At 38.2% G+C, this 26,903-nt stretch overlaps 3 protein-coding genes across 5 annotated transcripts; all 3 read left to right on the forward strand.

The window, feature by feature from the left end:
- Positions 1 to 1,815: 1,815 nt before the first annotated feature.
- Positions 1,816 to 5,259, forward strand: hsh2d (hematopoietic SH2 domain containing). Its single transcript, XM_079349517.1, has 6 exons — positions 1,816 to 1,827; positions 2,316 to 2,496; positions 3,281 to 3,370; positions 3,480 to 3,645; positions 3,944 to 4,186; positions 4,320 to 5,259. The coding sequence occupies exons 2-6, from the start codon at positions 2,369 to 2,371 to the stop codon at positions 4,752 to 4,754; spliced, it is 1,062 nt and encodes a 353-aa protein (XP_079205643.1). The 5' UTR covers positions 1,816 to 1,827; positions 2,316 to 2,368; the 3' UTR covers positions 4,755 to 5,259.
- Positions 5,260 to 6,494: 1,235 nt separating this feature from the next.
- Positions 6,495 to 12,044, forward strand: tax1bp3 (Tax1 (human T-cell leukemia virus type I) binding protein 3). Its single transcript, XM_079350377.1, has 4 exons — positions 6,495 to 6,726; positions 8,200 to 8,319; positions 9,398 to 9,475; positions 10,253 to 12,044. The coding sequence occupies exons 1-4, from the start codon at positions 6,688 to 6,690 to the stop codon at positions 10,400 to 10,402; spliced, it is 387 nt and encodes a 128-aa protein (XP_079206503.1). The 5' UTR covers positions 6,495 to 6,687; the 3' UTR covers positions 10,403 to 12,044.
- Positions 12,045 to 14,483: 2,439 nt separating this feature from the next.
- slc1a6 (solute carrier family 1 member 6) lies at positions 14,484 to 26,112 on the forward strand. Of its 3 annotated transcripts, none has more exons than XM_079349951.1 (12): positions 14,484 to 14,722; positions 14,806 to 14,887; positions 19,592 to 19,858; positions 20,004 to 20,141; positions 20,266 to 20,473; positions 20,997 to 21,039; positions 21,291 to 21,419; positions 21,499 to 21,683; positions 21,878 to 22,111; positions 22,838 to 23,032; positions 24,086 to 24,220; positions 24,471 to 26,112. In XM_079349951.1, the coding sequence occupies exons 3-12, from the start codon at positions 19,636 to 19,638 to the stop codon at positions 24,667 to 24,669; spliced, it is 1,689 nt and encodes a 562-aa protein (XP_079206077.1). In that variant the 5' UTR covers positions 14,484 to 14,722; positions 14,806 to 14,887; positions 19,592 to 19,635; the 3' UTR covers positions 24,670 to 26,112. The 3 variants fall into 3 exon arrangements, with proteins under 3 accessions (XP_079206077.1, XP_079206078.1, XP_079206076.1); XM_079349952.1 differs by having other exon boundaries at positions 14,484 to 14,695; positions 14,806 to 14,897; positions 19,688 to 19,858; XM_079349950.1 differs by having other exon boundaries at positions 14,484 to 14,695.
- The last annotated feature ends 791 nt before the right edge of the window (positions 26,113 to 26,903 follow it).

The raw sequence follows: 26,903 nt of genomic DNA on the forward strand, positions 1-26,903 counted from the left end.
TTTGTGCCTTTCTTTAAATTTAAATATGTAAATAGAGTATTAGATTTACGTACGAACCATTTTGTTCATGTTACAGGTATGGCCTGATTTATTTTTGCAGTGATATGTAATTCTGTTTAGAGTAAATGTTTACTGCTAGATTTCTGCACTCTCCAATGGTTTTGTTGTTCCTTCTACAGTCTGATTGCCACTTCCTCTGTGTGTGTTTGTGTGTGCGTTAGTCTGTAGTCTGACCTCTTTAGTTAGTTTTCATTCAGGCAGTGATGTGGGAACAACTTCCACATTCATTCTTTATGTTCACTGGAGGGGGATCTCGTGCTGTGTCTGGACATTTTGTTATATTGTTTTAACAAAGTTTTTTTTAAAACTAACACTAAAAACCATGAACTTTTTTGTCAAGTTCCTGTCAGTGTTTTAGAGAAACGTGCACCTAGCATTTTACTACTGTCAAATTATTAAATTATGAACAAAGAAGCAGTTTTGCGTTGCGTTTGAGTGATTTGCTTCAATAATGCACAAATATTACAATGCTTCAAGTAGCTCTTCAGTAAGTTGTGCTTTTATTAGCTAGCACTCATATTTAAATATATTTTAACTGCTAAATGTATAAACATCAAGTTTATGATAAACTTTTTATGGTCTCTAAAGGGCTCCCGATTCCCAAAGCAGGGGTCATGAGATGCCTTCCAAAATCACTGATAAAACTGTAAAAGCATTTGAAATTGTATGTTTTACCCATTATTTTAAAAATAGTCACAAAATCAGTTCTGTTTAAAATAAAAACACATCAGTAAGTACAATTAAAATTAAATAAATTTATAAAAATACTTAAAATGTAAGTTTGCACAACATCAATGTCTATGTCTGCTACTCTTTACACATATGTACCCACTTGTGTCTATTACGTGATCTATGTCCACTCAAGCCTTTCTTACAATACAGTATAAATAATGTTGTGGTTTTTAGGCTGTAACATGCCTTTGTGTTGGATAGGCCTGTGTGCATGGCTGTGCTGTGTAATGCCAGACAGTGGTTGTCTCCAGTCTCTGTAGACAGCTGAAAAGTTTGGGAGCTCCTGTCGTAGATCATTAATTAGTAATCTTGTTAAGGTGACTAACATGTTCCTGATCAAATAAAGGTTTTAGAAATCCTAGTTGAGCTTAATAAATAAAGTTTATTCATGCAAAGTTTGCATGAGTTTCCTGGGTATTTTGTGAAATCCTATCTTTCTAATATTCAAATAAGTGTGAATGCAGCAAAGAGGAACTAGCCTTGTCATTTTTCCCTCTAGCTGTACTGTAATGTAAGAAATGACTGGCACTGGATACAGCTGGACAACTAGAAATATTGTTAAGATAGGATAAGATAATCATTTATTGATTCTCAGAATCAAGTTATTGAATCATAACCTGCCATGTGGTCTTAGACCTTGAAACTCTGTGTCAAATGTAACATCACGTAATAACTGAAAAGGGCATGCTTGAGATCTCTCCTCAGGAATGACTGTCAGAAATTGAAACCACTTCTAACGTCTTTTATTCTTCAACACTTCAGTGGTCACACAGCTATGGCTTTATGTAGTTCTCATTTATATAGATTACATCTCCAAAGCATCCAAACATGCAGTCAGTTCACCTACATCAGGATTATAATACTGTTGGATTATTTGACACCTGTGGTATAATCAGCTTTATTCTGTCTTCATGGCTATCTCGACATGGCTGCTATCCTTTCTAAACGTGTATGGATTTTAGCCTCCTCCCCCTCTGACTTCTTATCAGATGAGTGAGCCATGTAGTTTCATTTTATGAGAAGCCGCTGGACAGGGTAAGTAACCTCAAATACAAGCTTTTTTAAGTTTCAAAAATCCTTTCAGGTGCTTTGATTGAGTTTTATTAACTGAGTGTTGACATTTGTGAATGTAACAGCATGCAGGTAAAACTAAGATAAGACAGAAGCCAATAGTAATAGCAGTACAATTTCCTTTTGAGGCTACATTTTGTATCTCTAATCGATCTTCTGTTGCAAAAAAAAAAAGTTAAACATGCTGATCTATTCTATTTCTATTTAGCTGATAAATATTCAGAGACATGATGTGTAATCAAAAAAGGAAAAACATGCATTACGAGAGGAAAGACTTTGTGTTATTGCTCTGTGACATGTTCGTGTTGGCATTTACTGCATCTAAAACATGCTTGTTATCAAGGACACTGCCAGCTTAAACATATGTAGTTTTCATTCCATGTAAAAGTGGTGCTTTACGTATATTGTCCAAATATGTTTTGTCTGAAATAAATTGAAAGGTGTATTTATAGGCCAAGTGAGTCTTCCAGCAGACACCACAGAGGATTCATTCAAAGGTCCCAGGATGATGGAGTCCAGTCCATGTGTACAGGGACAGCATGACATTGCCGTCTGGTTTACTGATTCCCAGCTGGGGTCTGTGATCAGGAACGGTATAGTCCCTGAATGGTTTCATGGGACTATTTCCAGGAAGTAAGTCCACAAAGTCTTTTACTGTACACAATCAGAGAACAAAGTAGAGACACATCTTGTAGAGACAGTGATTGTTTTTGAGCTTTGTCTTTTTTGTTCCTGTTTCGTGTCTTTAGGATAAGCAGTATAATTTTCACAACAGGTTAAAGCAATGAAGTAAAGGTCATTGATGTTGTTCCTTTCTGGAACAGACATTATGACATTTTTCACAACAACATACGTTACAAATGAAATACCCTAAACTCAGTCTGAACAGAAAGAAACATTGAATCTTTTACAGGCACATATAATAGAGTCAAGCAACATCAAAATGATACGTCTTTATGACAATGATTATTATTAAAGCACAAATGTTAAAAGCATGTTGCGTGATGCTAATTTATTCAGCTTTTTCCCCATTCTGTTTTAACAAAATGCAAATAACATGAAAACTTGAAGACAAAACACTGGATGCATGTTTTATTTTATACAAATCTATCTTTAAAGTAAAATCTTGTTTAAAGGAAAGGACTTCCCCCTGGAGCTGAATTGTCCTTTGAATAGATTTATACTTCCTCCATGCCCTGTGTACACATTGACTTTGTAAAATGGACGATATATTTGGATTATTTGAGGCATGGTGTATTCTATCACTTTGTTATTTGTTAAGTTCAACATTTTCCAAATTGCCCCCAGCTCAAGGTCACATGCAAAATCACCTATTAGAAATAAAAACAAATGTTGATATCAAAATAGCCACAGCATTTACAGATAAAACTCTTTGAGTAAAGGACTCTTTGTCTAGGACGGCAGAGGAGCTTCTGATGTCCAAGCCTCCAGGTTACTTCCTCATCAGAGTCAGTGAGAGCAGGATTGGTTATACACTTTCATACCGGTGAGTGTTTGTAGGGTTAAAGCAGAGTTGTATTTTGTCAGTTAACAGGTTACTGTTCAGCCCTGTTCATTATTTTTGATGCATACTACTTTTTCTCTCTTGCTCTCAGTGCAGAGGACCGCTGCAGACATTTTATGATTGACACATTGGAGGACGGTCATTACACCATAGTAGGGGAGACGAGACGTCACAAGTGTCTGCAGGACATGGTGGACTTTCACCGAAGGAATCCCATAATGCCTTTCAGTGAGGTGCTGACTGTAGCATGTGGACAGGTACGGACATATTTCATAACTGCTGAAAATAGCTGTGATTTCAGGGATTTGTATAATTTATTGTTATATGGGCAGAGGTAAAGGACTAATGGATAATAATGAAATGAAATCATGAATATGTACAAAAACAAACCTCATACAAGTAAAACCTAATATCTATTGTTAATATGCAATACAGGGTGGAGGGTATACAGAATGTATCTACAATTGTTCGTTTGCTGTCGGCCGGTGCACCTTGCAAAAATTATACCTTGTTCTTCTCTCTCTTTGTCTCTCTTTCTCTCTGATTTTATATTAGAGCTCCAATGACATTATTGACTATGCAGAACTACTGTTTCCCCCAAGACAGTCTAACTGGAACACAAGTTTGCTGCCAAACAACTCCCTGCATACCAACACAATTCTCCCAGAATCAGCACTTGCACCTGCACTTCCTCATCGGCCAAACAACGTGAAGATCCCTGCAGTCCCGAGTCAGGGCAGACTTTACCCTCAATTGGAAGAACATCTTCCACATATCAACTCCTCTCTTCAAGCCACGGTAAAGTTGATTAGAGAAGAAAGGTTCAGGTATTTTCTGTGTAAAGTTTGTTTAAGTTTTAAAATTCTTAGGTAAAAAAAAAATTACATTAACATGTTGGGGTTTTTTTTTGCTTTGTGTTTAAAATCTCCAGCCTGTGCCAATGAACAGGAACCTCCAGCCTCCTGAACTTCCTCATAGGAGCTCTCTTCCTCCTCTGAAGCAGAACCAGGCCTGTACCAGAACAGTGTCTGCCCCTGACCGTTGGTCTACACGCACAGCTACTGAGCATCCATTCAGCCCCCAGAGGAACCAGCAAACAAAGCCATCAGTTGTCACAAACCTAAAGATCTTCAAGAAAAAATTCCAAAAGAAGAGGAGCCTGTCACAGGAGTTTATGAACACAGAAATTCACAAAGAAGCAACTGAGAGGAGAGGAAACACTGAAACAAATGAGTACCATGAGATTCCACAGGAGCAGAGCTTTAACAGTCCAACATTTTCCCTCACCTGCCCTGATATGACACTGAAGGATGGAGAGTTACCTCAGGAGTACAGACAACCTCCACCTTTTGCCCCAGGCTTTTGATATCAAACCGCCTTTTCAAATAAGAGCACAGATGGATTGATTGAGGGATTGATAGGAAAGTTATTTTCTGAAACACAACTGACTGCAGTCAAGAAAAGGCAAAACAAAGTGCAGAATCAACAGAAAAGTAGCATATACAGGAAGCAACATCTCAACATTGGAAGTATTTTTTTATTTCACAAATGTTTGTCTAAGGTAAAACAAAAAATGAATAAAAATAATACATTACTACATTATTTACCCTAAATAGTTTTGGCCTTATATAGCCTGCAGCTATAGTTTAACAACTAGTACAGTAATGACAAAAAAAAAGCTGCTCTGTGTCTGTACAAAGGAATCAACATCTACCGACAGGCAACTCTTCAACTGTGGTTTACCATAGTAAATCAAACAACACAAACAACTATGAACTAAAGCACAAAAACAAGTTGTGATAAAGCAAAATAAGGAGAATGACTAGATAAATTAATTAATCTTTTGACTTTTTGTTTATTCTGTTCAAACAAGACTTCAAAGGAGGAAGTTTTAGTTGTGGCATGTAAAACAGATATGTGATGGTCATGTCAGCTGCTTTGAATACATGAATACATCGGGTTCATATGGAAATGCTGATGCTAATCAAACTTTACCCACAAGTAGAAACGTGCATGTGACTCAAATCTTTCTGGACACAGACAAGATATTTATGAAACAATGTAGTTTTCATATCAAATGAGTCAGACATTTATTTAAAACTATGATGATTCTAAAGCACCATAAACATGGAATGTTTCCCTCACTGTAAATCATCTCATAATGTTGCTGAAACAGACAGAAGGCTGATTTTCATCCCAAATTGTTGAATTTATACTGCATGGAAATTAGGAAGTCTTGTTAAACTAAAGGAAAACACTTACCTTATAATAGACTCCCATCTAGTGGCAGAACACCATAACAGATGCTTCAAGTATAGAGTTGAAAGCATGCAATAGCAAGTATGATTTTATGATTTTATTTCACCATCTCACCTTTTCTAAATATGCAAAGTAACCACTATACAGTATATGCTTTTAAATGTCACAAAGGAATATATTCAAACAGTCGAATACTGATATGAGCTCTACTCATGAGTTTTTCCTGCTTTTTCCTTTATTTGTTAAGTTATTGGATGATTTAACCTTGATGAAAAACAATAAATATGATTTAATAAAATTAGCCCCTATAGTCTCGACCTTATATTGGATTAACTACTCAAACTAAAATCAATTAATTCTTTTTTAAGTGTAGCCTTGAGTGTAATAAAATTACTCAGGGCCCCTTCCACAAATGGGCCTCTAAGTGGTCTAATTTTTACAGTCTATGGGTCTGACCCACTTTGATGCCTAGTCTGAAACTGGCTGGTTTATAAATTACTCAATTTAAATCAGACATGTTAGGAACATTTCAAACCAAATTTACAGTAGGCTATGAATGTCTGAGTGACTTTACTTTAATTTTAACACTGGAAACTACAGGGTTCTACTCAAGAAAAATACTTTTTGACTTATCTAGTTCTTCCGTGTTATACTTTAAAGTAGGTCACTATTCTCCATTTCCTTTTAAGATAAGGACACAGTCATGTCCTGGGATAACAAAGAGTGCCAACAATGCATGTCAGAGTTTGATTCGTTCGCGTTATGTCCACAGAGTGCCGGCAGGTTCAACTCCAAACATTAAACACCGCCCTCCCGGACTGCCCCGTGCTACACAACAGACAGATATGAGCTCAGAGGCCAAGTGACGTCATCTGGGAAGCAGTAGATTTGGAGAAAGGGGAGCAGGCTCTGTGAATGTACCGTCCATAAACTCGTCTGGGACATTGCACTATCGTTTTAAACCTTTTTTCCCCAACGTTGACTTTAGCAAAAGTTGTTGTAAATTTCTTCGCTCTTTAGCCGAACACCTCAGACACACAATGGCCTTTATCCCAGGACAGCCGGTCACTGCTGTGGTGGTAAGTTTGGGATTCTATTGTTTTCTCTCTGAACAGAATTTCACGGAAAACTCAAAAACTACGACTATAAAGTGTTTTACGTTATCATATGTTAGTCAGGACACACTCGCTTACATACCGCTAATAAAATGAGGTTGGACATTTACTTTTTCTTTTTTTTTTTTTTACTTATTAGGTCAACAGTGGTTTTCGTCAGCAGCCACATAAAACCATTGTTCTTGTCTCTAAACCTTTGTTATGGATGATATATATTTAACCAAACGACGGTTAAATAGTAAATTCACTGAATTTAAAAAAAAAAGAAGAAGAAGAAGCTGGCTTCAAATACTAAATCAACTCCTGACCGAAAAGCTTTTAATTGTCCTGACAGCTAACTTCTCTTCCTGATGGGCGTCACCGTGCGCGTGGTCGACTTGAACAAAGTTAGACTACAGGGAGGTACATTTAGTTTGCCCTCACCTCAGCTGTACAGTCTGTGTCATTATATTAAATGTACATTTTCATCATTAAACCACGGAAGATATTGATATCATGGATAATAGTTGAAATTCCCAAGGTGTCCACTGTGAGAGTTGGGAAGGAGATTGGACCATTGTTTCAGTGCTGAAACTTTAAACAGGTTTACTATTATTAATGCAGATAATATAATTTATCTTTTTGAGTTATTTCCAACATGTTGATTTCTTCTGGAAAATATACACTATGTATTATGCAAGCTGCACATCATTTATGGTAAGGCTCCACAATGTATCACATTGAGATCGGATATGTGCAACTACCAGATTACAAAAGACCCCATAAATGCATTTCATAAGAATAAAGTTAAATTGAGTCATTTAAGCCCATTTTACAAAGATTGCAAGTTCTTTGGTGAAATAGTGATAGAGGATATGTCTTCAGGTTTAGTAGCCTCTTTGCAGGAGAGGGAAATGTGTCTGACTGAGTGTTAACAATGTTTCAGACATCCTCAGACTTCATTGTATCAGCAGCAACAGACTGTGTTATTCATCATCGCTAACAGAGGCATTCATTGTGTCGATAAGCGCTCTGAGCACTGTGCTACTATAAGAGTCATCCATCCATCTGGTTAATGAGCCTGCAGCTGCTTGTCAATGTCAAGGCAGGGCTGCTCAGTCTCTGTGCCAGAGTGGACCTCGATTACAAGGGAACGGCCTCTGAAACCTGAAGTGCTACAATCTGCCGATGTCTCGATGTCTGTCAGCAGGGAGAATATAGGCCGATACTGATGTTGAAGCGATGCATCGGAGCATCCCTTTTGGCACAGTTGTCAAGCTCTGTCAGACAGAAACGCTGTCATTAAAACAGTATGAACTAATGTACTAATATGATACTTGCCAGTAATAAAGAAAACCAAACACTGAGTGCATGTTGGGTGTCACAGTCTTTGCATTGAGCAGGTGGTTATATGGCTGGATGGATCTCATTTCATGTTTCTTTGTTTTTGCTGAACAGCAACGGATTGAAATCGTGAAGTTGCGACATGGAGATAACCTTATCTTAGGCTTCAGCATCGGAGGAGGGATCGACCAGGACCCGGGGCAGAACCCTTTCTCTGAGGACAAGACTGACAAAGTAAGTCATAAGGCCTTACATGTCTTTGACTGGCAAAGTTGGCAAGTTTACAACAAGAACATTTTGTTGTGTAGGCAGCAAATGTACCTCCACCCATGTGTGAGTCCATGGGCGTTTGCTCCATGTTGGTACATAGTCATCTTAAGACGGCAGAAAAGGACTATGTCATGGATTTAAGAAGATAAAGTCAAAGGCTTAACATTTTGAGATTCACAACACGGTTACACTCAGCTTGTTACACACAGGTTGTACATGAAGTTTGTTGACTGGACAGAGGACTGAGGAGACATCAACCCATTCTGGTTTCCATGGTCTTTTTGAATCATAGAGCTACCATTTAATCTGCATTCGACTTTTCCACTGTTCCTGCTTAAATTCCTGTCCTGTCAGGACACACAGTGTTACTAGAGCAGCACTTTGGTGAGCTGTAAACAGAGGACACGCCTGAACACATTAGCTGCGGTTTCAGTTGGGGGGGAAAAAACAGACTAATTTTTCTGATGTCATACAGAGAACTACTGAGGGTTTACTCATGACCCTGATGTCTTACCGACCGAATCTCTGAATGTGTAAACAATGTGGGCAGAAGAGATGGAAATGAGCAAGAAAAAAGATACCTTGGTTGAAAGTAAGGATCTGCTTTTCAATCAAATAAACGAGTAAAAAAAAAGAAAAGCAAAATAAATGTGCTCCAGCTTGAGATGGTTTAATTTCAGCCTTTTAATTTTGACAAGTTTCTAATGAGCAGATTGATATAAAGATGACTGATGTAAAGATAATTGGACAGATGAAAACAATTTCATTTTTTAAAAATGTTTTGCCAACATTAGGTTGTACCAAATGAGGGAATCAAATGAAATAACTAAGAATCTTAAAATAAAAATAAAAACACAACACAAGTACCGATCCATCGACTGACTATGTTAAATACTTCAGTATATTCCATGTGCCTTTTTGTATTTGTTGAGTCTTGGTGAGATGAAGCCATTTTCTATGTGTTAATTACTTTCATGTTTTTACACTTTCTGCATAGTCTCTCATGTGCAGTTTCAAAAATCAACATGTCTGTATCCTTCAGGGCATCTATGTGACCAGGATATCACCAGGAGGACCAGCACACGAAGCAGGTCTGAGGATGGGAGACAAAATAATGCAGGTGAGTAGTGAAATCAAGCTCGATCCACCAGATGGCACCGTGTGTGCATCAGAGTGTCAACGATTAGCTCAGTCCTTCTGTGCAGGCACAAACTCAAGCCCACAAAGTCTAACCCGAACCGAGGTGTAACAATGGATGAAAATCAAACTTTGTCTTGGCCTTGGTTGCCCAGTCAGGTTGATTTTCCTTGTACAACGTCAGACAGATCACACCCTACCTGTCAGAACATGCTGCACAGTTCCTGGTACGGGCTCTTGTGATAGCGCGCATTGACTACTACAACTCCATACGGCCAGGTATTTCTGCATGCACATTCAAACCCCTGCAGGCTGCAGATGATCCAAAAACTGCCTCAACCCATCCTAAAACAGCACATGTAACTCAGCTGTTCATCTTCCTGTACTGCCTCCATAGTTACTACTTGATTCACAGTTAAACTGCTGCTCACTTACAAAACAGTGACAAAGTTGTTCCTCCCGCCTACTTCACTTTTGATCCAACATTCACAACAGGGCCTAACGTCTCATTGTCTGCGGCCCCCCTGGTGATGGTATGAATTTCCAAACTCTTTCAGATCGGCAGTGTCCTTTTCCAGCTTTAATAAAAGCTACTTTGTCCAATCAGATTCAAAGCTGTTTAGACCCTTGCTCGTGTTGTTTACTCTCACATGCATGTTGCTTTTGACAAAGTTGTCTGCTCAATGAACTGTAGAGCTGTGTTTCCCTCGCTTACTGTGGCTTCAGCTCTTCTCTCACAGACTTCCTCTCTTCCTCCCAGGTGAACGGCTGGGATATGACCATGGTGACCCACGACAAGGCTCGTAAAAGACTCACAAAGAAGGATGAGGATGTGGTACGGCTGCTGGTAACCAGGAAGTCGTTAGAACAAGCTGTCAAACAATCTATGGGCGGTTGCCCCAGACCGTAACGTAGTGACACTTCTGACATCCACAGATTCATGCAAATATCCAAGGACTGAACACTCTCGTACACCAAGACTCACAAACTCAGATGACAGTGGCCTTTTTAACTACATGAATAAAAATATATCTCATGGATCACACACCAGCGTTCAAGGTTCTTACTAATTCTGATTATAGTCACCGTACGCATGCAAACTCACTTTGGTTATCTGCTGTATCTCTTAAGAAATGGAGCAATCCCAAAATGTTTTCAGCTACAATTTTTTTTAAATGTATTTAAAGTATTACTTCAAGACATGAGGGCTGACCCATTATTGCAAATGTTCCCATCAATTACTGTTTTTTTTAATACATTTGAACATTAGTGGACTATAAGAAGTCTTTAGACAACCTTCGATAAAAGTCCTTGTTTATGGTTCTTTTGAGTTATTCCCAGGAGATATTTGCTACATGTCTTCATTCCTCGAGGCACATTTGTATTCAGGCTTGATGCAACGTGTTGGATTCACTCTTTGATAATATTGGATTCTTTTGGGGGGGAATCTCTGATCCGTTGTGCCTATACAGCTGACCAAATTTATCCTTCAAGGTTTAGACACATCAGCTGTGAGTGAAATGGCTGTAAATAATAATATTGATCAACTTTTCATCTGCAATTGTGTGCTTAATTGTAGCTGCTATTCCTGTAAAGGTTACAGCGTCATATGCCAAAGTAACAGCTGTGTGTGTGTGTGTGTGTGTGTGTGTGTGTGTGTGTGTGTGTGTGTGTGTGTGTGTGTGTGTGTGTGTGTGTGTGTGTGTGTGTGTGTGTGTGTGTGTGTGTGTGTGTGTGTGTGTGTGTGTGTGTGTGTGTGTGTGTGTGTGTGTGTGTGTGTGTGTGTCTGTCTTTAAACTCATGTCTTTTCACTACACTTTCTTTGTAAGGATGAATCCCTTTATTTATCTTTCTGTTTGTTAATTTTTATGACTCTGTAGAAACTTGACATTTCTTCCTCTGTGTTTGCAAGTGCTTAAGTTATCCCATCAAATGTACACAAAATTCATTCTCAAAAGTTCATCTATCACGACTTGTGAAAACATTCCTCAAATCTAGACCCTCCTTTGGGATACAAAATCTTTCATAGTCCGTACTTTGACTCTCCAGCATGACATTTATCACCTTTAAGTGTTCTGAAGCCGATAGTTTCACAGACATGCACAGCTGCATTCAGACAATCTTGTACTTTTTTGGAAGGCATTCATTGTCAGATACAAAATTAGTTTACCTGAACTAAGTAGTAGTGAACGTTTTTAATAAATGTGCACACAGCCTGAAATGATTACTTCAAATAACTAAGTTAAATGGTACCTAGAGTCCTATTCCACATGATTACATCTATGATACATACTGCTAAGCCCTGCAGAACATATTGAGAACTACACATAAACAGCATTTTGCTATTACAATGTTAATTTCATTTATTTGTTTTTTTAATATATCATAACCTTGTCTAACTAAAATGTTTCTAAAATATAAGTTGTCTTCCAAAGTGAAAATCCACTGTGAAAAAACATGTTTTTTTTCTATCATAATCATGAACATAATCATTGTTCTTTGACGATTACATTTAAAGACAAAGTGCAACATTAATAAAATGTATTTCTGAATGCCGTCTAATCTGTTTGTGTGAGCTTCCTCCATACAGTTCACTGTTAGTTTTTTAGATACTTGCATATTCTAAATAAAATTTGCTTCTTTACCTTTATTGCTAATACAAAATGATCAAATCTATTTTTACCCATCTTCCATCCACACATTTATTTGAAATCTCACAGGTCCTTCAAATAGCTTTGTGCAGCGTGTTATAAAGTAATCGGCTGACATTTCAGAGCGAAGAATCTATTCCCTGACCTTTTTGTGTGTATGTGTGTATGTGCGTGCTCTCGTGGATACGGAGGGCTTTTTTCCACTTTCATCTCTTTAATATGTGATCCTGGAGCCAATCACATCGCCTTTGAAGTGCAGGGCTTTGGCTTTTAGGAGGACGTATTCTGAGTTATCTCTGAGCAGTTTACGTAATCAATTCAAAAACTTTTTTTTTTCAGCATGATATTTTAATCAAAATATGTATTACGTTTTCGTTTGATATGAAGCAACTCTAGTTTTTATTGCACTGATAAGTAAAGCTGAGCTAAATTGATTGTGTAATGCTTATGTTTTAAGTCTTAAATAACAACTGGTCTTTGTCACATCATGGAAGAGGGTCGATTTAGGGCAACGCTTAGCTAAAATCCTCCCTTTGAGAAATAATTGATGAGTTAAGTGTGTGTGTGTGTGTATGTGTTTAGGTGTGTGTGTACATGTGTATGTGCGTGCTATTTTTGTTCCAAGGACCCAAGGAAGCACACTCCATTCCACTCCTCTGGGCATCATGATACTATAATTCTGTGTTATGAGGCATAAAAGTGGTTGCACAAACTCAAACGTCTCAGACTCCCAATGTACATTTGCTCACATCAATACCACGATGTGCGATGTGTTACAACAGTAACACATCGCATGTTGCTTGGTAACTAATGGAAAGCTCTGAATGGCTGCATGATGGCTCAGCCTTAGTAGAGTAAGTGTGTGACAGAATTATATTAGCATTTACAAGTGATGGTCAAATGTCATGATTTTGTTTCAGTGGTCCTTACATTGAATTCTTTTCACCTTAAGCTTTGTGGGTTCATTTGTTGTTTTTTCATGAACTTTTTTTAACCATTGGGTCATTCATTAAAACTAATGAACAAATCGTAAATGACAAAAATGTATATGTTGTACCAAAAGAATGCAATTTCTTATCCCTGAGAGATAATGCAAATACACTCTCTGTGGGCAGCTAAATAATTATACTATCTAACCGAGAATCATACATGATCCTTGCCTCCCACGTTATGGCAGGATAATTGTGTTTCCATGGCGATGCAATCTGCTCCCATCACTTTGGTTTTACACCAGATTGGAACCAGATGGATATGCACAGCCTCAGAAAGGTGTAATAGAAGTCGAGAGAAGTCCTATGTATAGGCATGCAAAGGTAATGTGTGTGTTTTCACAAAGCTGATTTAAGTGTTTTCTTTACTAGCGTCTCTAATGGCTGAAGCAACTGGTGGAGCAATCCACAACAACACATGCGTGGGGAGGCACCTTTCAAACCCATACTACTAAATTGTATTGTCCAAAGATAGCAGCTTTTTTGACCAATGTAAATGTCCCTTATATCAGAAAGCAGCAATGAAGTTGACACATTTTGTATAATCCTATTTCATATAATAGTAGCCTGACACTCGATCTTGTTTGGCACAGTTGTCATGACATTTTTTTTTAAAGTCATTAAGAATTTCTCCTCATTAAGAGCTGCAACCTAATTGGCATTCTTAGCTATTGAACAAGAGCACACATAATAGATATTTTCAAATGCTTGTTGAAGTCTGTTAAACTGTATATTTTGAAAAATTGAGAGCTTTAAAACATATACAAATATGTAAAAAAAAAAAAAAAAAAAAAAAAACCATAAAAGAGACCACCTTTGATCATTCACAGCATACAGCTTCTAAGTTTAAAAACTTAAATGTGGCAATATCCTGCATTTGGATAAACATTTTCTCTTAATTTCATAATTTCTTATTAGTTTTTGATATGATCGTGTTAATAAAGATGAACAACTGTGCTGTTTTCTCATTGTGTGGTGGGCTTGGTGCATATCAATGCAGCTTGTTATGAACATGTGAGTGGGCGTGTGAGAGGAAGGAAAGCTGGACAGATGGGATCAAAAGGGTTACACTAGCTCCCCAGAGAGGGTGTTGGTAGTTGGAAGATGCATGTTGTACTATAGCTAAAACTGAAGTGTTTATACATGTGTTTAAAATGTAAAATATGTTGGCCTTTGTGTGTAAGAAATTACCCTGGTTTTAACAGAGTAACTTTGAACGTGTCATTCATCCAATCCAACCCGGCTTCATTGTTGTAAACGGCAGCAGCAGGTGGTTTATGTTCTTCCTTTTTTTTTTTCTCCTGGAGGAACCTTAACCTCTCCTCCTCCCACACAGACCTCACAGGCGCTCCTCTCTGCCGGAGGCTGCATGGAGAAGCACACACAAGCTTGATAGTAAACCTGGAGGTAACACTGAAGACGGTGGTGGGAGTTACAGTGAGTGGGCTACAGCTTTAGTTCATTATCTGCTGCGTGGTTGTTGAGAAGAAGGCAGAGACAGGAGAGAGAAAGAGAGGTGTCCATATGATTTGACGGTTTGAGGAGCATCTTGGAAAGGCAGAGGTGTGAAAGATTTGTTTTTTTTTTCTGGTGAGGCGTTTTAAGAAAAGTCTGTCAAGGTGTCACTGAAAGTTGTGTGGAAGATGCTGAAGTTTGAATCTCCTTTTTTGCAGCATATCCAGGAAGCAAAGGTGGAAGACCGTCGGATTTGTGTCCTCATGACTGCTTTATTCAAGTAGCCAAGGCAATAACAGGGTAACTGACTGTATCCTACTCTCTGTATCCCATCTATCTATCTATCTATCTATCTATCTGTCTATCTGTCTATCTGTCTATCTGTCTATCTGTCTGTCTGTCTGTCTGTCTGTCTGTCTGATTGATTTTAAAAGGGATGGTCACAATCAGAGCCAATGTGTGTGAAACATCTTGACTTTAAACCCCTGTTGATCTCCTATCTCTTTCCCACAATGAAATGGGAAGACTGAAGACATGCATTGCACTGATGAGTGTCACATCATCAGCTCTAGTGTTTAATCGGACAGTATTTTCTTTTACTTGTATTCAACAAATTTCTTTAGGCTAGCAATGTGTTCCAACAGCATCAGAGTTTAGCCATGTCTGAGGTGCTTTCTGAAAGCTTTTAGTGATGTATCTTTGTGATTGGATGGTGGACAGAGAAACTGCCTCAAAGTGAGTCTCTGTACCGACTTACATGCTGGTAACTCCAGGGCAGTTTCTGTGTTCACATTGCTTTATTCACAGCTTGTTAACAGCACACTGACTTTTAAATATGTGTAACTAAAAGGAGTGGACTGCATCCTTACCTTATCTAACACAGTCTTTGTCCAACGCTGTCATCCTGAACAATACCCATTGTCATCATGCCATTCTAAAACAAAAGCAACCAATCACGCCATGGTTGTTCCCATTTTTCCCATTTGTCATGTGTGTCAATTGTTGACTTTGGTTTTTATGTGATTGTCCACTCAAATAATAAAAATAATAAAGACACAAAACAGGAAATGTATTTTATCTGATATGTAGATTAAAAACCATGTAGGTCACTGTATGAGCTAAAACACAGAGCCTTTAACATTTGTTCAGAACGCCACGTACGTCAAATAACACCATAAAGTCACTTCTTTTATCTGGAACTTCTGTTACTTTATTATGTCTCGTTGTATAAATCATCGAGTTCTGTACAATCATATTCCCAGTTTAAGTGCTACAGGGACGTCTATCTGGAGTGAAAAACATTTTGCTTACCTTTTCTTTGTTTGAGAGTCTGACCAGGTGATGGATGCTTAGGTTTCGGACTTTGTTGGAGTTGTCTGGTATTTAAAGGTTGTCAGGTGTGTGTGTGTGTGTGTGTGTGTGTGTGTGTGTGTGTGTGTGTGTGTGTGTGTGTGTGTGTGTGTGTGTGTGTGTGTGTGTGTGTGTGTGTGTGTGTGTGTGTGTGTGTGTGTGTGTGTGTGTGTGTGTGTGTGTGTGTGTGTGTGTGTGTGTGTGTGTGTCTGTGTGTGTGTGTGTGTGTGTCTGTGTCTGTGTCTGTGTCTGTGTGTGTGTGTGTGTGTGTGTGTGTGTGTGTGTGTCTGTGAAGGTGTGTGTCTGTGAAGGTGTGAGAAGGTCAGTCCATGTGAGAGGCCTTTTTATGTCTGTGTGCTTATGAGAACAGAGCTGTGAGAAGTCCTGTTATTGTGCCGCTCAGCTCGGACACTCACACACTGTCCGTACTCTATGTGGACCGCTGACACCCTGAGTGGTACCGATTTTGTGACTCTGATTGGACTGTTAGACAAAGACACTTAACCATGAGTGGTGAGTAACAAGTCAACAGCGAGGTTTGAAATTTACAAAAATCAAGGGCAGGAAAAAATGCATTTATATTCAGAAACAGTTGTTTGTGGTAGCGTTTAACATAGTCCCACTCAGACTTTGAAAGAATAATTCTTGTTTTACTGCTTTGTGATAAAACAGTGCAACAAAAATAGGGTGAGCTGTAAGAAAGTATTGAAGATGTCAACTAACAGCTTGAGAAGAGATTCTTGTGTCACGGTATGTTTTAACACAGCAGTCTGAAGAGGCTCTCTGGTGAGGTGTGAAATGTGCTCTGCTCCACACCCATCAACCAACAAAACTGTTGTCACTGAGATCATGATATTCATGTGTTAAGTGTTCCTGTGGTTTGGGATTATATTGTATTTTTTTTTTATTAGTAAAAAATACTCGTTGACCATTTTAGGTTTACTGATGCTTTCAGTTACTGCTACATGTCTCGCTAATTTTTATGACTTCATCTTTCCGTGGATGTTTGGGTCGTCATACAGCTGCCTAAACCAGAGCCGAGCAGTTTGAATCGGTGCAGAGTTCTCCTGGCCAGAGGTTGGGTGGCTGCTGTGGCATGGCAGTGACATGATGAACATAATGAAGCAAAGTAATATTAAAAAAATCGTCTGTCACTTAACCTATAGGTTATGTATGAAATAAAAAATGACACTTTCTGATTTGATTAACTGTTGGAGAACGCATATAGATTGTATAGTGTGTCTCAACCTATTAAACAAGGATGCACATGAGACATTTAGCACATCATGACACTTTAGGTTTTTTTATATGGTTGGTCCCAGTATGGTCCATGCACTGGGTCAGGCTGAGGGACACCTCTCCTCACTCTGGTCTAGACTGAAGTTTTGAGAAGACCAAAGCATTTCCAAGCAACCAAACTGAAAAAGGACATTTTCACCTTTCTATACAGCCTACTTTCTTCTTATTAAATACTGGCAAAATGTTCATAAGCTACATGAAACAAAAACACATTTCAGAGTAATTCCTCTAAATCTTTGTCACTAGATTGCTCAATAATTTTATATGAACCAATGCGGCATGCTGTTGGACAATGGTAGATTGATTAAATAGTGAATTGACTTGAGCTTATAACGTGCTTTTTAAATTGTGTGTTACATCCCCACACTGATGGCAGAGGCTGTTTATGTAAAGTGTCTCTCAGTATTAAGTAATCCCATTCAAACAAATTGATACACATACTGTACGTTTCAGTGGGAATCGAACCCACAGCCTCCTGGTTGAGAGATACTCTAGATACCACTACCACAGCCACCCGCAAAGCAGAGTGGGGTTTTTTTTCCAGGCATGATTGAACCTGTACAGGATTTATCGCTAACCTATCCAAATTTTTACTTATGCTTTATTTTTCTTCCAGTCTTTTCTCCACATGGCTCTTTAATGCTGACTTGGAATGACAATGCACATAACATAGATTAGGTGGTTAATGTAGAGCTGCACGACATAGTGATGAATTAGTTTCAGTTCTAATCCCGTCTCATCAGCTCAGCGCTTTTTTTTAAAATATGATCATCAGCACTCTCTTAAGTTCTTCATTCCTGTTGTTTAACACAGAGAGTTACATATTTTGATGTGATGTTTTCTCCTTTGTCACACACACACACACACACACACACAATCACTCATATGTATATCTATACACAGAAAAACACACACACACACACACACACACACACACACACACACACACAAAACATAGTAAGTGTTAATTTCTGTGTGAAAGCCAATTGTTCTTTATAGACACTGTGTTGAATAATGGGATTGGATTATCAAGGTTCATAGCATGCCCAACACTGTTTTTTTTTTTACTCTTCACGTATGAAGTATGTTTTAATCCATGAGTATCTCTGAACAATGCACAAAAGAAAATCAATGGACAACACTGATGCAAACAGAATAGATGACGTCTCTGAAGATCATATGCAAAGTGTTGATCCCCGGGGGAGAATGGAGACATAGAGGTGTTGGAGCTCAGAGGCGGGTTGTACTATTATGTATTGTTCTTTAAGAGCAGAGCTTCAGTCTGCTGGCAGAGGGTAATTCAGAGGAAACACTTTAGCCTACATAGATAAGGAGAAGTGAGACCAACAGCCATGTGCTACACACACTCTGCATTGTGGTGTACGACACAGGGAAACACGGTAAGACTGCCAGAACTTGTTCTTTTGAGCAATTTGACCTTTTTGTGAAAGTTGTTTTGTATAAAAGTGATGATAAATTATTACTCGAATGTTAGAAATGCACAGATCATGTTTAAACACTCCCTCAAGTACATAAAGGCAATAATATATTATATTTATGTTCAAGCAGTCATTTAAGGTCTTTGTGAAGTTTGCCCATTATTACTCCAACAAGAGGGGACGTCTTTATATACATCCTGTTTTGTTACATGAATGTTCATTCATAATTTACACAATGCAGACAGAAATGATCTGTACTAACCACTGTAATAACTACTAATAAGTGCTTTTACTTTCAAAGCTTCAGTACATCTCATTAAAGGTTAATGGGGATTATATGATTTGTACATCAGAAATTAGTGTGGGCAAGTTGGATGTTGATGTAACAATATGTTGTGTGTGTTGTGGTAATAAGTTTCCCTCCTTTTCTTGTCTTGCCGTTATCACTGACTAATGATTTACTTGGAGTCTGAAAAGGACTATTACATAGTGTTTCCGGGCATTGGCAAGTTAAGCTGCAGTTAATTTTCTTCTAGCTTTCATGTTCATCAACTAACTCTTTCACTAGTATTTTGACTTTATAATGATGGCATGTCAATTTATGTAGTTTTACATGAAACTGTTTTGTTTTTATCCAGCATGATAAACTTAGGCCACAATGTCATGGTCAGCATTTATCTATAACCACATACTAACTTCCCTCCAGGGATTATTGTTGAGACTGGCTGGAATTGTTTTTATTGACAATATGAATTTCTTCTGAAATCTTAAATCCAGCATTTATGCCCGTTTACAATTTTTCACATCCATGTGTTTTTTTAGTATTCAGTATTCTGCTAGTTTTACTAGTTTTTTTTCCCAATTGTCACGGGATAAAATGTGGCTAATCGATTCACATATTTCTCTCCCTGATCAGTTTCTCACGAGACCTGCCTTTTGGATCAGGTGTTTGAGCTGATTATGAACGAGAAGCCCCCAAACAGTGCCAGTCTTTTCCTTAACGAGGACTCAGACAAACCCCCACCACCAGAGAGAGGAGACTTGAAGAGGCGAATTCGCAGGGCCATGGAGAGGAGAGCTAGCAGCATGAAGGAGAGGATGAGCTCCATCAGTCGAGAGAGTATCAAAGGTTTCTTGAAGAGGAACCTCTTTGTACTTTTCACCATTGGTGCAGTTGCTCTTGGTGAGTAAAGCTTACTGTTGTAAACTTGTGAATATGTGTAACTAAAAGGAGTGGACTGCATTCAATCGAAAATGGCCGCATTGTTATTATAGTCAGTTCCCATTATCTGACTTTGTTCTTTGTTTTCGTGTGCCAATGTTTTCAGGTGTCCTCCTTGGCTTCACTTTACGCCCTTACAACTTTTCCCAGAGGGAGATAAAGTACTTTGCATTTCCAGGAGAGCTGCTAATGAGGATGCTTCAGATGCTGGTGCTGCCCCTCATTGTTTCCAGTCTGGTCACAGGTTGGCTTCAAACAAGCAAATACTTCATGATTCTGATATAAGTATAAAACTGTTTAGAGCCTAAAACGTGAACACAATCTGAATTTGCTGGAAAGTGTTCACAAATCAATCTCCCTTGTTTCAGGTATTTCTTCCTTGGACAGCAAAGCGTCAGGTAAAATGGGTGTGCGTGCAGTGGTGTATTACATGGTCACCACCCTGCTGGCTGTCTTCATTGGCATTGTCATTGTGATAATCATCCGACCGGGGAAAGGTAGCAGGGACAGTCCTGTGGCCAACAGTGGAAACATGGAACCAGTTCAGGCTGCTGATGCTTTTCTGGATCTCATCAGGTATTCACAAAAACTTTCCTTGACTTATTACAAAATTGAAAATAGATTCAGTGTGTCTATCAGCTATTCTTATAGGGTTCAGACAAAGTATCTACACTTAAAGAAAATGTATGACACAAATTCAGAGAAAGTCAGATGATGCTGCCGCCAGTTGCCAGTCAGCTAGGCTTGGTGGCAATTAGTCTGGGAAATACACCCATTATGTTTACTTACAGATTTAGTAACAAAATATTTAATGTTAAATTGTGAGTTGAAGGTAAGGAACCTGGATTGAGTCAGGCATCTCTGTGAAAAAAAAAAAGTGGAACGCTAAGCTGACAATTGAAGCTGTAGCTTCAATATATTCATTCCCCATCAAGTTAACATTTATAAGAATGAAATCAGTCTTCTCATATAATGCTGTTTACAAATCCGGCAGGCAGCTACATTTCCCAAAATATCAAACTATTCTTTGAAAAGCTTTGTAGTGATGGTTTTTACAAACATGCACAACTTATATAAAATCTCCCCATTTTTATCCCAGGAATATGTTTCCTCCCAATCTTGTAGAGGCTTGTTTCAAGCAGGTGAGATACTGTTTTCCTATCAGTCATGTGTTTAAAAGAGAATATTTGATGTCACATAACATGGGAGTTTTTATTCAATACACTGTTACTATCATCCTCAATCTCTAGACATAAATCAAACAAGCTCAAAGAAAACACATCAAAGACAAATAAAGGCTGAAAAAACAATATATTTCTTCATATTTTATATTTTACTGTCTGCAACTTAGTTGCTTAAAAAAGTGTTTTGATTTTCAAACATTCCCTTGCAGTATAAAACTGCTTACAAGAAGATTGTGCGCATAAGGAACGTGACGGTTACACTGAATCTCACCGACACTCTCAACATGACAGACTCTAACCTCACTACGAACCTCAGCAGAGTGCTGCACACCATACAGGTGGGTAATCTGCAAAAACTACCTCATCAGTAATTAAGACAGTCATCTAATGATTTGTTGAACATATTTTCTATGGCAGGAGACAGTGGAAGAGACTGTACCTATGTCCAGCTCCTCTAGTGGAGTGAATGCTCTGGGTTTGGTGGTTTTCTCCATGTGCTTCGGTCTTGTCATTGGCAACATGAAACAGCAGGGTCAGGCTCTCAGAGACTTCTTTGACTGCCTGAATGAAGCCATCATGAGGCTAGTGGCCGTCATCATCTGGTTAGTAAAGACATACATGTAACCTTCTGATCTTTTTCTTGGTTAAATGTTTTAGTATAGTTGCATGTCGTTCATTTGCTGCTCTGTGTGCCCTTGAATTACCCCCCTGGGACAAATAAAGTTTTTTGAATTGAATTGATACCACACCTGTCAGTTGCTCAGTCTTCATTAAATATAATTATTGCACCCCTCAGGTATGCTCCAGTGGGCATTCTGTTCCTGATTGCAGGGAAGATTGTAGAGATGAAGGATCTGGCACAGGTGGGAGGCCAGCTTGGGATGTACACTGTGTCCGTCATTGTGGGTCTTCTCATCCATGGTCTTTTTGTCCTGCCATTGCTCTTCTTCCTGGTGACCAGGAAAAATCCCTACAGCTTCATTGGTGGCCTGCTACAGGCACTCATCACTGCTTTGGGAACCTCATCTAGGTAAGTAAGACCACTGCATACGGACAGATATGTGCCGTAATGTCTGTGCAGTACTTTTAGGGTATGTGTTATGTGTCATTGCTTGCATGGATACTTTATATGATACTCCAACCAATATCACCAGAACATATCACACTGCTCAGATCTGTAGAAATGAATACTACTGTGGTTACACTTTGAGATACAAAAAACACTGAACTTGTTACTTACAGCATGCTGGTTTGACCACATAAACATTAAAGATACCATGAGATACAATAAAACACTATACACTGAGACGAGATTTTATATGATTAGATGCGGCATGGAAAGAAACAACACAAAAGTTAGGGTAATATATGACACAAAATGATATGGTTCATTATGACAAGAAATGATAAGTACTGTAGGAAACAATACAATATTACCCAATGAAATGCAATTTGATCCAATGAGATGCAATATGATCCAACTAGATTTTCTCTGACAAAGTATTATCATATAATCAGATATGACACATTACAATGTGAAACAAGTCAAAACAATTAGTTATAAAAGTTATGATATGATTAGATACAATATAATAGGATACCATTTATGATACAAAATGATATGTGATACCACAACGCACCAAACCAAATGATAACATATGAGATGATCCTACATAGGTTGGAAATTAAATTAAGAGTGAATTGTGTGTTTTCGTACTTTGTGGACACTAAGTAGGGTATGTCCTTCATACTGCAGCTCTGCTACACTGCCCATCACCTTCCGTTGTCTAGAGGAGAACAACCGTGTGGATAAAAGAGTGACACGTTTTATCCTCCCTGTTGGTGCAACCATCAACATGGATGGAACTGCCCTCTATGAGGCTGTGGCAGCCATTTTCATTGCCCAAGTCAATGACATGGACCTGAACTTCGGCCAGATTCTCACCATAAGGTAATCCAACTTGAGTATTTTTCTACTAACTATGAGTTAGTTTTTCTTTGAGCAAGATAAACAGATACTGTGGATTATATCTGACCAGCGTTCTCTTAAAGGGGAAAATCCCAAATTCAGTAGCTGTGCTACTACAAAAAATATATTGACTTTTTTTTTTTTTGTTGTTCGAGAGGACTTTTTTCTTAAATCTGATAAATTGCTTCTGTGCCAGTTGGTGAGAAAGATAACAAGTCTGAAAATTATAAACATTAAGAGGAGTTATGTTAGGGATGAGCTCATACAACTTCGATAAGCCCAGAGGGTGAAAGCTGTATTTCTTAACTCAACTTCATCTTAATTAGTCCCTGAAGAGCAATTGGTTTTGCGGCAAAGCAGAAAAAGACAAGAAAAAAAGACTAAAGTACATCCAAAAAGCCTATACGCCAAAATCCAAGATGCAAGAGGCAATAAACATAGCAGCCTTTGAGAAACAACCGAGATCCTTAGAAACAACCAAGATCCTTTTCCCTTCTTTTTATTTGTTTTGTGAGGGAAGATAGAGGATAGCTAAGATATCCTTTGTACAATTGAGAAACGTTTAAGCAATGCATAAATTGTAAATTGTGAAGTGTATTGTCTATAAATAATTCCTTTTTAATATTCGTTTGATGCAACAGTATCGATATTAGATATTAGAATCGATATTTTTTCAGATGAAATCTCCATTCCATCTCTTGAAGAATTTGAACCTGATATCGTGGATCATTTTCAACATGATTCACCTGGTCAGCCTTACCACTACCAACAAAATAGTTCACTCAAATGTACATTTCATGGCAAGAGATTGTCTCACAGAAATGGTGTAGTCCTCTTTGATAACATGTTCACAACACTGTACAGTTTAATAAACGTGACTTTGTGGCAACCCCCAAAAAATTTACATAATTGTAAAATTCCTCATTTTCTTTTGTTACTCTACTACACCCACCAGGAGTGCAAATGTGACGTTTATTTGTTTCTTTTTATTAAATGTTGTCGCTCTCCTCTCCATCCCTCCCACCACCCACTCAGTATCACGGCAACCGCTGCCAGCATCGGAGCAGCAGGCATCCCTCAGGCTGGCCTGGTTACCATGGTGATTGTATTGACATCGGTGGGACTGCCCACAGAGGACATAACACTGATCATCGCTGTGGATTGGTTCTTGTGAGTTTCTACTAAATATCAGCTTGATGGGGATTGGTCTGTGTGCTGTGCGAGCCTAAATGTCACTGTAAGCTTCAGAGCGCCCAGAGGTCTCTCTTCTACAAAGGTTGTTGATACATAATGCAGAATGACAGATTAGAAAGATACCTAAACATTTATGAGCTGTATTTGTCATGTTTACAATAACATTCACACTCATTTGCCATCCTTTTTTGCCTTATTTTTGATTCTTCCTCTATCCTCTCCCTAGGGACCGTTTGCGAACCACAACCAATGTGCTGGGTGACTCGCTAGGGGCCGGTATAGTGGAGCACCTTTCCCGTGGAGAGCTGCATTGTCAGGATGCTGAGGTTTGCAATTCTGTACTTGAGGAGAATGAGAAGCCCTACCAGCTTATCTGCCAAGAAAATGATTCACACAATCACCACAACACTGAGACTACAATGTAAGACCCTTGGGGATTCATATACCACAAGAATTTAGCTACAGGCTTGGCTGTACGTGAAAGCCTTAGAAAATCATAGTTCTTGGTCAACTCAGCCAGTGTTTGGGATCTCCAGAGCCATGTCTCTGGCTATTTAATGACAGAAAAAGTACAGGTGCTGACTAGTAGGAACAGTAACAATCCACCAACTACAACCTGATCTGTGTTTCTGCATGGAGTGCCAGGGCATTTTGCTGGTTTGTAACTCTCTATCTCAGTGTCAGGCAAGCTAGTTATGTTAAAGACTCTTCAGCTTTAGTGGCCTAATAAACTCATAACCAGCACTAGTGTTAAAATACACATACACCACCATTAAAAAAAAAAAAAAAAAAAAAATCATTTTCTGCTCTTGTGAATAGTTAAATCCAACAAAACTTAGCATTTTTCTGTTACTTTTTTTTTTCATAAACATGTTTATCAGTATCACCATGACTACCTCTAACAACATTTAGAGCGATATACAGATCTTCTACAGCAACCACATGGAATACACTGAAGCATATCAGCAAGTTGTAAATATTGGATAATGGAATATTTCGATTCAGTATTAATTTTAGACATTTCTATTGTTATTTAAGATTGCTTGCACAATGTTGTCATGAAACTTTGAATGTACTTGACTGTTAAACACTCAAGAAGTGTGCTAAAGAGAATATTTGCTACCAGTTATTCTTTGGTTTTTTGTAATTATTTGTTTGTTTTGTATTTCAAGTGACTGGTTAGATTGATAGAGTTTTGTTTTGGGGAGGCGGGGTTAATGCTTTAAACATGTGGGACTGTTCTTCTACAGAGTAATGCCACAGGAATAGCTGCAGTGATACTTGTTCTTTTACTCAAAGAAAACATCCAGTTATCCTTAAAGGCAGAAGTATCCTCAACAACAATGACTTCTTCTAAATCCTTTTAGTCAAAAGTTTACCATTTTTTCAGGGTTTGATCAATCTTGCATTTGATCATTTATAAGATGCCTTTCTTGTGAATTATTACTGTAGTTTTAAGACAGAACCTTTTTTTTTTTATCACAGCGAATGCTTCATATAAGTATAGCCATACACCTACCTGTGTTTTATGCTTTGTCAGTCATGCTACAAATGATCATTGTGGTTCTATTTTGACTTAAATAATACATTGCAAGCTAGTGATTGAATTATTTTGTATTGCTACTGTGAAGAAAGTGTGTAAATGCCTGGACAAATTGAATGTACATTTACATTATTGCTGTTGATTGTTATAGAAGAAGTGTAGTTTAGTATTTTGAAAGTGCATATACCATTTAACAAAAAGCTTTTCTGACTTTGTTTTCGCTCATTAAGGATTTCACTTTTTAATTCTTGTTATTTTAGTAAAAAGCTCAACATTTTGATGGACAGCTTCTAAAAAATGTGATGAATAAATGGCTCAGGAATAAGTGTGATTCTCATTACTGTGTTTGTGGCTACCCCTGGTGGAGGATATTCTCCTTTCAGGAAGCTGTTCTCCTTTGAAAGACACAAGACATATTGTAATATGAGCCAACAGTTTCAACATAAAAACAAGATAATAACTGATGTGAAAGCACTGGATATGAATATATGTAATATATTTATATATTATATTTAATAGCTTTTGAATCTTACAATTAACCTTACTTGCTTCTGTTAGCATATCAAAACTTTCTACAATAGTCAAGGCCACCCATGGGGAAGGGGGAGGGGGAAGATAGAAGACTCTCTGGGGCCCTTCTGCTTGGGGGATCCCATTCAAGTTAAGTAAAACATTTTCCATCCTAGATTTAGGTAATGACAACCATTATTTTTTTTAACCAGACTCACCATTAATAATCACAACAAAACACATTCATTTGACATTACCTGAATATATGTTTTCTTAGAATTTAGCAAGTCTGAGCCTTTTTGATGTTTTGCAATGTTAATGTAATTAAGGGATAGTAATGCCCAACCGTGGATAGGACCTGCACAACAGTCAGGATACCAGAAAAAAAACGAGGCTGATTTGACCCAAACAAGTACTTGTTGAAAAGCTTTTTCCTACCAACTTCAGATGCAGCCTGCAGAATGCCCATTCAGTTGGCCTTTCAGGGGCCCGTACAGTTCTTTGGCTGCTGGTTGTAATTGTCAGCAAGGTCTCAATGACTGACTTTAATAACACTTTACTAAGTTCAATCATTTGTAACATAGCCTGTAACCCCAGCTTTTTTTA

The sequence above is a fragment of the Symphodus melops genome (assembly GCF_947650265.1).
Source record: "Symphodus melops genome assembly, chromosome: 8".
NCBI lineage: Eukaryota > Metazoa > Chordata > Actinopteri > Labriformes > Labridae > Symphodus > Symphodus melops.